At 32.4% G+C, this 11,133-nt stretch overlaps 1 protein-coding gene across 1 annotated transcript; it reads right to left on the bottom strand.

The window, feature by feature from the left end:
• Nucleotides 1-298: 298 nt before the first annotated feature.
• Nucleotides 299-11,133, bottom strand: LOC148616133 (centromere protein N-like). Its single transcript, XM_088582845.1, has 9 exons — nucleotides 10,890-11,133; nucleotides 8,063-8,111; nucleotides 7,462-7,521; nucleotides 6,730-6,815; nucleotides 4,998-5,174; nucleotides 3,433-3,534; nucleotides 2,814-2,889; nucleotides 1,723-1,850; nucleotides 299-749 (listed from the first exon to the last, which is right to left on the bottom strand). The coding sequence occupies exons 1-9, from the start codon at nucleotides 11,046-11,048 to the stop codon at nucleotides 432-434; spliced, it is 1,155 nt and encodes a 384-aa protein (XP_088438971.1). The 5' UTR covers nucleotides 11,049-11,133; the 3' UTR covers nucleotides 299-431.

Raw genomic sequence — 11,133 nt, 5'->3', positions numbered from 1 at the left:
TATAAATTCAGTCACAAATATCCCCCCAAAAAAACAAAAAAAAAGATGAACTGTACCATGAGCAAAACAGTTGTTGTTTGAAGCAGTCCAGAAACTTTTGTAGCGTCATCAATCCATTTTTTTTTAATGAACAGATATATAATCATATATTGTAACAATAATGACTTTGCCTTCAGTGTATGCTACCCATATTCCCATTTAGCTTGTCTATAAGGAAAAAATTGTCCCAGTTTCATTGGAATTGATGATAAGAGGTTTTGCGTCATTGTCCAATAACTGGAAAATGTAAAACTAGAAATTTATAAAAACTTGTATTATTTAATCAGTTAGCTAAAGTTTCATGGAAATTCCAAAGGTGTTTTGGCAGTTGTCCAAAGTGTGACAGAAGGATAACAATACATGTCTCAAGCCAATGTATAATTTTCTATGACTTAGATTTTTTTACTGCTCCTTCTCCTAGATTTTGACCTTGTGTTTCGAGCAGGAGAGTTTTCATTTCGTACAGTTGTAGACTGCTTGTCTTGGCTTTGTTGTTGTGTGGACTTATCAGCCAGTTTTATATGGTTCTTTCCCAGGGTATGTACAGATGCAAGGTACTTTGGTAAGGGTAAATCAACAAGTCCACATTCAGCCATATTCCTGATTCCATCAATGACTGAATGACCTTCAAATTTGACTCTGCAATGGAAAGGTCTGTTTGACTCATCTGCTGGTGGTAAAGTAGTTGTTCCTCGAAATTTGACTGCAACCTAAAACAGGTTCAAATTAATTGGCAAGTGCATAGATTTTTTTAAATCTAAATTCTTAGTTTTTTTTAAACCTACAATGTAAAAGATTATTTATAATCAATATTTGACAATAACTTGGTGTATTTTGTTTTCCAATTATCCTATTTCTTACCACTTTATTTCATTTTTTTGTCAATTGTAGCAGAAACAAACAGGATTTCATACTTAAGAAGTGTACTACATTATTTTGCTAAGCAATTTAACTTAAAACCATTTTGATCAATATAAAGGACTTTCTTAATACATGTATATTCCATTAAAATTAAAATCACACAAAAGAATGTAAAGCCACCAACAGATATAATACATGTATAACGAGAATGGATATGGTGAATATGTCGGAGAGATAACAACCCCCACGGCATGAAAATGTCAGCTCAAGGCCTCTCATCAGCCTGAACATAGCTATAGCAACAAAGATAACATCCAGCATTACATGCACTCACTAAGTTTACCCTGCGACTTAAATCTTTGCCCTTGATATACAACAGAGTAAAACGTTCTCCAAAAGAAATACTTATGTACGAACCTTAAGTTTGACCAATCCAAACAAGAATGTTTTCTTCATTGGATGTGGTTTAATGTCCTATAGCAGAATTTCATATATTACATGATGAGAATATTTGATCCAACCATGCAGACCCTGGTAGATGGAGAAGTAGTGACTTCCAATTTATAGGTCTTTGGTATGAATCAGCCAAAGAACAAACCCAGGCACAAAGTCAAACCCATTAATAGCATTTATTGATTGCACAAAATGAAGTTATGAAGATCGTCTGAATATAGCTGAAATATTGCTGCTCGGACGTTAAACCCCAACAAACAAACAGTTATGAAGAGGTAATAAAAAAAAAGAAAGTAGCTTTATTTGACTAGAGACTAAAAATATATTTCGCAATGCAATGTTTATGTAACTTAAAAAAAATATACTTACCTTGAACTCTAATTTCTCCAGTTTGGGTTGTTCATTTGGTCCAAAACATTCCTCTAGGTCTTTTAGTCTTCGTCTTTTAACACCTTCTTCTTCACATGTAATGTTTGGATCTCTCTCAAACAGAGGGGCTAAAAAAGACCAAGAGGCTCGCATGTCATGGAAATTGTTCTTACACTATTAGAGGTTTGATTGTTTGTTTGTTTGTTGGGGTTTAACGTCCGAGCAGCAATATTTCAGCTATATTCAGACGATGAACATGTTTGTTTTTGTTTGTTGGGGTTTAACGTTCGAGCAGCAATATTTCAGCTATATTCAGACAATGAACATGAAATGGATGATAAAATGAACATGAAATGATAAAAAAAAGGATGGGTCACAAGGACAACAGGGTCGACAAATTTTGATTGCCACTAGAAAAAGGGGGGATGGGTAAGGTCGGGCAATTTAGCCTCCTGTGGCGGAGCGCAAAGGTTCCTACTCCTATCGAATACCATAGCAGGGTTCTTTAACGTGCGAGGAACGTGGCATCTTTCCCAACACGGTGCACCACTATGGTTTGCGGTCAGGTTTTCCGTATTATAGCCTGACAACCCAAGCATGTAACATGCCAGGGGTACCCCACTCCACCACATGGGGCACACATCCCAGTTGTTCTGTGGGCAGAGTGCCTAACCCCTGGCTAGGTTTCTGAGCACTATTTAGTCGCCTTTTTACAACAAGTTAGCGCTGCTGCAGACCTATTCTTTTAAACACCCGGACCTGCACGGGGAATTAGAGGTTTGAGAAAAAGGATTTCATGGATGCAATAATAATTTTCCAATTATTTTCATGGTTGACTTATGACACATATTTCATATGCAACAGTTTTGCTTTTAAAAATGCAAAATACCAGCCCCACTGAAAAAAGAAAAAAAAAGAAGTCTTCAATTTCAATAAGAACACAAATCATAGTTATTGAAAAATTATTTTGGTTCTAATTTTAGGAAAATGATTATGTGATCATCTCAAATCTAACAAAATATCATTGTCATAAAATAGTGCTTAATTATGACCACTTCATTGCAGTAATTTTTCCCTAGCTCTAATCTTACCTTTTCTTTTCTCTGGCTTTTTCTTAAGTAAAGGAAGGTTCTGGACTTGTTGGTGTCTAAACTTACTGAATCCTCCCTACCATTAAATGAAAAATAAAGTGCAAAACATGTAAACAAAAAAATAAACATGATAAATATTGACATTTAATTTAACTGTTATGATCATTTTCACAGCTGTCTTTGTCTTGAATCACAACCACTTTCTCATGATCTAAACACAACCTGTCAGTTCCTGCATAAAATTATCATAGCCTTTTAGTAACTAAATCCTGTTTCTTAACAAAATCATGAAAAATGTGATAGGCTGAATGATACATTTTTATCAAAAGTTTCTTTCACAGTCAGTGATTGCCTCTATCCATGTTGTGGGGGATGGGGATGAAAAAAAAAATTGGTGAAAATTCAGAAACATATTACTAGGATTTATTTTTGTCCATTTTATGTACAAAAAAATCTGTTTAAAACTACCAGTAAGCTAAAAACAACACATGAGAGTTGAACCGTTTACTTATTCTCAATAATACTCTCAGAAATACTCAACTCAACTAGTCAATCTCAACATCCCTTGATGACAAATTAAAATATTCCTAAAACCAATTATGTGTGTACTGTACTGTACCTGACTTTTCTTCTCTAGAGCAAGTTGGATAAGTGATTCATAATGAGATCCAGTCAATAAGATAGGTGTTACTTTGTCACATCCCATCACATTCTGCAGACTCTACAATAATATCCAGTATGAATAATTTTTATTGTAATTACTGCATGTGCATGCCTTACTTATTTCAATTAGATATTCAAAGTTTTGTCTACATGCTCTTCACAAGCTGTGGTTGGTAACTGTTGGATCAAACAATACTACATCCCTACTCATTAGTGCTACAAGTATACTGCAATCACCTTATCCGTCATTCCATTTACACTTTTCTTTAAGAGGTTTCTCCGCTTCAATTTGATATATTTGAGATATTTTGTGTATTATTTTTCAAGGATGATTTTACGCGGTTAACAAACAAAGTGGAAATTGGCAAATTCAGAAGTAAAGATACAGTAAATAAAAGAATTGTAACGGTAAAATAACCTCAATAAAGTAACCTAAATCACAAAGCCAATAAGTAAGTTAAAACTGATAACAGAACTATAAGGTTGTAATAAGGTAAATAAACAACATGTCAGGATGATTACAATAAGCTGTCAAAGTAATTAAAACATTGTCATGAAAACACACTTATATTTTCGTTGCGATATAATTTTACAATTCCAGACTAATTAGTTTGCATTCTGAATAAAGTTGGATAAAACTGGTGTTATTAATTTGTTCAACATGTTTACACCTAAAAGGAAGCAAAATATTTTGGAATTTCGTCAAAAAAACAGAAATTGTAGACTATGCTGCTATACACCCTAAAAGCACACAGCAGCAAATTACAGATTATTTCACATTGTTCAGGGATTTACCAGTTCAACATAGAACTGTTGGTGAAATTTTATCAAACAAGTACTCTTACAAACAACATGTATATTAATGACGATCAGCAGGGACCCAGTCACCAAAGTGCAATGCACGAAAATATTGGGAAACTGCATTGCTTTTATGGTACAAAGCAATGTTGATGAACACAACAATATTTAAAACACATTTATTATTTAAAAATAATAGTGTCTCTTTATCAAATATATGTACATGTATGTAAAATTAAACTGTTATTGGACACACGTCTCCTTCATGAAATCTGAAAGATCTTAAACTAATAAAATAATTAAGTTGATTTTACTATATGTCTACACAAACATGAAGTTACGTGCGTTATTGTGCTAGTTATACCCCCACTCGTACAGGAAGTTGATATTGGAGAGCATCCAAAATAGCTATGTTCCATATATATAAAGCCATACACCAAATTTGAAATCAATTCATCAATCAGGACTGACAAAATTTTCTGTATCATTCCATATAAATGGCTAAATCCCATGAAACAGGAACTTCACATTAGAGAGCATCAAAAATCACTAAAATCATATGCCCCATCCGTATAAAGTCACACACCAAATTTGAAATCAATCCATCCATTTGAAGCTGACTGTGACAACATTTGAATAGATAGACAGACAAGGTGATTTACCATGCACTCATTAAGTGGTGTATAATAAACTTTTAACATACACACATAAAATGTAGGGTACCTGGAATAAATACTCCTGTACAGACTTTTTAAAGTTACTCATCAGTAAGTATTGTGTCCTGGGATAATATATAATGTAGACAGAGTCACTGTTCCTATAAACATTGTTTGGACCACTCTGTATAAATATCCTGATCCACAGGACACCGTTCAGCATTCTTACTGAGACAACATTCTCCTGAAGAAAAAAAAAACAGCTTATGTCCAATACTACGATATAATGGTGAAGATGAAGACAGTTATAATCACCAGTATCACAGTAAGCTTGTTATATACTGTCAGAATAATGATTTTACCAAATCATGTAATTGAGTATAATGTAAATAGAAACACTGAAATAATGCAGTCATAAATGTATAATTCTGACTCAAAAAACGGAATAATAGGTAAATGACATTGTTAACATGAGTATCATTTTTTTGCAATGGGCAGAAAACCTTGAAAAATAGTACCCTCGAAATGGATTATTTGACATAATATTACACTAATGATTTTTTGAAACCGCAAAAATTGATACCCACGATTATGTTCACTTGACAGAATTTGTGAAAAGTAGCAACCGCCAAACTTAATACATTTACAGTGTTCAATTTCTTCTAACACACATAGCCAATGATCCTCATATTAAAGTAATTAAAAATGTTAATTGTGTAACCTTATTCTGGGAACTGACAAAATCCTCCTCCTCATAAATTGTTTTGTTCAAAGTCTTTATCATGTAAATTGTTTATCATCATATAAAACCACATATCATCCCTTCTAAATGACGAAATAATGCTCAATCTTTTATACAGAAAAAAGGTTAGTGTTCTGCATCGTACAAATTTTAAATTCTCTTCCCTTGATAAACAAATGCAGATAGCACATTAAACAGTATCTTTCATGATTTTATAAGATTAATTGAGGTTAAAATATAAATAAGGTTTTAAACTACATGTATCTTTTTAATTAAAGGTATGGTGATACAAAATCAGGTTTTGACATCTGATGAAACTAACAGAAATTTTATAATATAACAACCAGTCTCTGTAAGAAGCATGCAAATTATGTAAAATGTGATACACCCCAAAAAGGTCACAGATTTTTATCTTTGTTACTAAGTTGCTTTATAGATTCACATGATGAAATGTATAATTAATTATTACAATCTGTATGCTTTAAGGAGATAATTCACACTGAAAATCTGAAAACTGAAGTATCTATTGTATTTTAGTGTCATTTACAAAGTTATATCCCTTAATTTTGGATTTTTTAGTGCATTTTATTTAATTTTTATCTCTTATGAACAAGAGTTCTATGAAAAGTCACATTAAATTTTATGTTTACTTAAGCATTTTCAACCAAATATCGAAAGTAAAAATATGAAGGCTTTCCAACCATGTATCACATTTTGCATGATTATTTACTGGAGTGTTACTTAACATTGTAAAGAAAGTTGACCAACAAGAAAATTCATAAGAAGCAACCATTGAAAAATACCATTCAAAACAAATTCCATGAAAATAGTTTAACTCAATAAAATTTTAACTTGTTTTTGGGACAAATTGGGGGGGGGGGGTGGGGGTGGTGGTGATTTGCACTTGTAGTCTGCATCAATCAGTTCTCATATTACCAAAAATCAACAATGAAGTAGTTGGAACTATAATTTCTAGTGTATGAAAACTTGTTTTTAATATAAATATACCCAATTTAACACCAATTTGAGTGATACAAAATTTACCAGAGCTACTCACCCTTTCAAAAAACACTGTAATTTCTCTTCTAAGTTTTTTCTTCAGTTTCTGTGGGTTGGATAAGTTACAATCACTTATGAAATGCTCTGTAATAATTTTTAAAGAAGGAACTACACATCTATTGTAAAATATAAACAGATAAACACTAACTATTACCTATATACTACCAATAATGACAACAGAGTTAGTAAACAAAAACAAGCTCATTTGAATGATCTCATTTTTTTTAGCTATGCTTGGATTGATGAGAGGGTCGGACATTTCCTATCAAGGGTAAGTTTACAAAAAAACTTTCTTAAACATAAATATAAAATCTTTAAATTATTTGCTGCATTAAAATACAGTGAAACAAAGTTGACATAATGCTCTTGTAGGCCACTAAAAGTTTGCTCTTTCTTCAACTTGTAACAGTCCTAGAGCGTTTGAACTTCAAAAGACTTCTGTCAAAAAATTATATCTTCAAACTCACATTTTATGTAATTAAGAAACAATCAAGACATGGTTTTCATTAAGATATTCTCTGAATCTGTTTAAAATAGAGACTATTTTTCTTTGCTTCAAGTTCTGGTGGGAGACAGACTGCTGATAAAGGCCACTTCCAAAATTTCTTTCATAGGGCAGTCACTGTTTGATTAAAATTTTCTACTTTTTAAACACTTTTAATTAGGGAGTGTTAAATATATTTTCACATTTTTGCCCATTTAACATAAATTTATTGGAATATATTATTACCATCATTCTTTTCCATCAAGTAAACACTCCATTGTTTTCTAGCTGAATATTCCTGTGTACCTACAAAATGATGACAACCACTGTAATACTTTATATCAACATAATTACATAGTAATTTGGATTTAAAAAATGTCACAAGTATTTTAATAAGAATTGTCAGAATACTTCACTTTCTGACTAATACTTCGAGTGACAACTTCAAGTAAATATGGTTTACATGTACATAAAATTTAAAACATAGTACATAATTACAAGTACATGTACTAATTAATATTTCTTATATTGCCTGATTTATTGTTTGTAATTGTAGCTTCAAGTTCATTTACAAAGATGTATTTCAGGGCAAGAATTTTCACAACTGGGTCAGTTGAATAGTCTTAGCTTTGTACCAAACAGAATGCTGAGCCAGATTTCAAATGTGCTACAAGAAGGCAAGTCAGCCAGCTGATCCATCAACAGGAACTAATTTATTCCTTCAACGTTCAAAATATGTGTTTTATACTTGACAACACTACCGCTTCTCTGTACACATGTAATCAATTAATATTCTATGGAACATTGCTATTTAAGCTGTTACAATTTTACTACATTATGCACTTACAAATAAGATCTAATTCACCATACACATCTTTTGAAAGGCTATCTTTTTGCTGAAACAGAAACATAAGATATGTAATTATAAGTGTAATTCAACCTTAACATGGAAATAGATTACTCTCATGTAAAATTTTCAAAACAAAATTTTGTATTGACTATGATTTAAAAGTATTTGGAATTAAACTAAATATGTACATGTAGGTAAGTGAGACATGCATGATTTGAACCTGACGTAGTTTGAAATCTATTAAACTCCATGATATTGCTATTACCCAATTTTTTGTAATGCACATCGTTCTGACCCAAACCTGACATATCGATATACCAACTGAAAGAAATTTGGACAATGAAGGGTTTGAAATGTTGTAAAAATCACGCCTAAAAAATTCTAACCAAAGAACACAATGTTTTTACCAACAGGTCAGGGATAACCACCAAAAAATTAGTGGATGGTCTCTTAATTAAAAACACCATATCATTAATGACCTATAATAAGACCAACCAATTGACATATAAATATTTGGCTAAACTTCGCCCCCCCCTCCCCATATTCAAAATATTGCACTAAATTCATTTGGAGATTTTATTTTGAGAAAACAACATCAAGGCAGTTGCTCCTTGTCCATGCATTCATGGATGGGAAGCCTCTTCAGGTTAATCATCCATACATCCGATTTGTGTCCATAACTTTTGGAATTACAACGTAAACGTGGGATTCGTTAAGAAAATATTGTTGAACTTGTCCACAAATCTACTACTATTAATGGGTTCACAAACATTTAATAAATTGGACAGTGTTCTTTTTGTGTTTTATACTAGTCGGGCTGCATATTTGGTATACTATAGTTGGGGCAAGCCGTGCTTGAAATGGATGGATTTTACATTGGTCAGACACAGAACAAGTCACAGAAGTTATGATGTCTGGTGTCAAAGTCAATGCATTGCCTTTACAGATGTTTAAAAAATTTGTAATAAAAATATGAAGAAAATGTGAATATCCAACACATTAAAACGTACTTCAGTGCTGATGCATGGGACGTTCTTAAATTTTAGTTTCTACAAAGGACCATTGCGAATGGACATGTTTCACATGTAAGGAGAAATTGCCTCACCAAGACTCACTAGCTTGTGATTGCTGTCTGGAATGACAGCATTATGAGCTAAAATATGCCAGACTGAATCATGTGCAGAAACAATCTTTCTGGATGTGCAAACTTGAGACTAACTTTTTCATGCCGGTGGGGTTATTATGCACCATACCTATTCTTGTTATATTTGTTTAAAATTGTCTTTCAAGTTTGTTAAATGTATATTTTGTCTTAATTCTGAATAATTTATAAATCAATATTTGTTACATTAGATACGATTGAATAACTTTCATTGTACATTTTGTAATTGAATCATTTAGTACATTAAAATGAATTTCTTACAATTGCCACATCTCTAATGCAAATGAAGTGTTTACATCATGATTCTGTTTGCAATTGATTCAAACCAGATGTGTAGATTAGACTGTAGAGGCTTCCAGTCCTCCAATGCGTGGACAAGCAGCCACTGCCATACATGTGAACCTACCGGTGGTAGTTCAATTCTACCGGAATTAGAACCTTCCTACCGTTCTACCGTTGAAACAGAAAATCTACCGCTTTCCAAACTTTATACCGTAAAAACAAATTTTGGAAGCCATTTTTTTAATTTACTGAACAAAAAAACCTGAGAGGATCGAATAATGACATTTCCGGTTGATCTCGGGTAACAGGTGAACATGTTAATTACCGTTTATTAGGGTCATAAAGAGTAATTTAGAAGCTTTAGTGGTTATCAATGAGACTTAATTTAAAAGATGAGTGATGATTATATAACAACAGGAGATGATTGACAATTATTCAAAGATTTAGTGGCACATGCTTAATTGATTAAACGATTTATTACCGACAATTGGGACTGGTGTAAATATTGATGCGGGACATATGATCTTTGATAGTTATGGAAACGTTGACCATGCATTCACTGAAAATGAAATTGACTCAAAGTATGGCTTGTTTTTTTTCTTTCTTTTTTTTATCCAAGTCAATGGAGGAATTAAGTGAATTTTTCTATTTGAAGCACTCTCACGATCATCGACCGTCAAAATGCCGAAACATAATATTTTATCTTCAGCACCTCCTGCCAAGAAAGCAAAGTACTGTTCCAAATTGAATGCTGCCTGGAAGACAAAGTTAAAGTGGTGCCAAGCCAGTAATGACTATTTGAAATGAAAACAGTTTGATGCATATTTATGCAATTGTAGCAATTGCACATAGTGACAATATTTAAATGAAAATTATTTAATTAATAGTAGATAATTACAAATGTAGTAATAATGACACTTTTAAATATTAAGATATTTATGCTGTTCTTGTTATGTAAATATTGTCAATAATAAATAAAATCATTAAAATGTCCAAGTGTTACTTAATCAAAAAGGTCTTTCCAAATATTCGAATAGAGTACTCAGCGTTTTTTCTCACGGAAACAGACTTAATACAAGGTTTTCATAAGTTTCACACATATTTAACTTGTTACGCCGCGAAAAAAAAGCGCTGATAAAAAACCTCCAGTTTTCAAACCAAATCTACAGCTAAAAAATGATAAATCTCCAGTTTTGAAGGAATGACTTCGTCACATGTATGCACTGCCCAACATTAAATGTCAATTGGTGGGTCATATAATATGGTAATTAAGGATAATATATGCCAATTAAGATAACATCAACCAATTAGTTATTGTCCCTGATCTGACCAAAACATATCAATATCCAAATTAAAAAGATTGCAGGGTCAGTGACATACATCACATATATCAACGAGGTTTATGGCAATTTCCCTTTTTGTTTGTTTCACATTGACTTGTTCGACTTCTTGTTCAAGCCATCCCCATCTCTCCAAAACCGCCCTTAGGTCAGCTATTTTAGTCCTAGAAACAACACTCTTCAGTATATGAGTTTGCATATTCGCATTTGTATACACTTTTGAGTACGAATGTTTCGAAGTTGTCAAAATTGCCGCTTGTTGGACCGTCAATGTGTACACATGA

Source organism: Perna viridis, chromosome 5, assembly GCF_037379345.1.
Source record: "Perna viridis isolate PV_CMFRI_1.1 ecotype Kerala chromosome 5, ASM3737934v1, whole genome shotgun sequence".
In the NCBI taxonomy this organism is placed as follows: Eukaryota; Metazoa; Mollusca; class Bivalvia; order Mytilida; family Mytilidae; genus Perna; species Perna viridis.
This window is presented reverse-complemented; position numbering and strand designations above follow the sequence as displayed.

What these genes read in the sequence shown, in the direction of transcription:
- LOC148616133 (XM_088582845.1), bottom strand. Translation starts at nt 11,048, where the DNA reads ATGCAAACTCATATACTGAAGAGTGTTGTTTCTAGGACTAAAATAGCT. An exon ending in ACCTCGTTGATATATGTGAT is followed by an intron (nt 8,112 to 10,889) that starts GTATGTCACTGA and finishes TTTCTGTTTCAG; the next exon opens with CAAAAAGATAGCCTTTCAAA. An exon ending in TGGTGAATTAGATCTTATTT is followed by an intron (nt 7,522 to 8,062) that starts GTAAGTGCATAA and finishes ATCATTTTGTAG; the next exon opens with GTACACAGGAATATTCAGCT.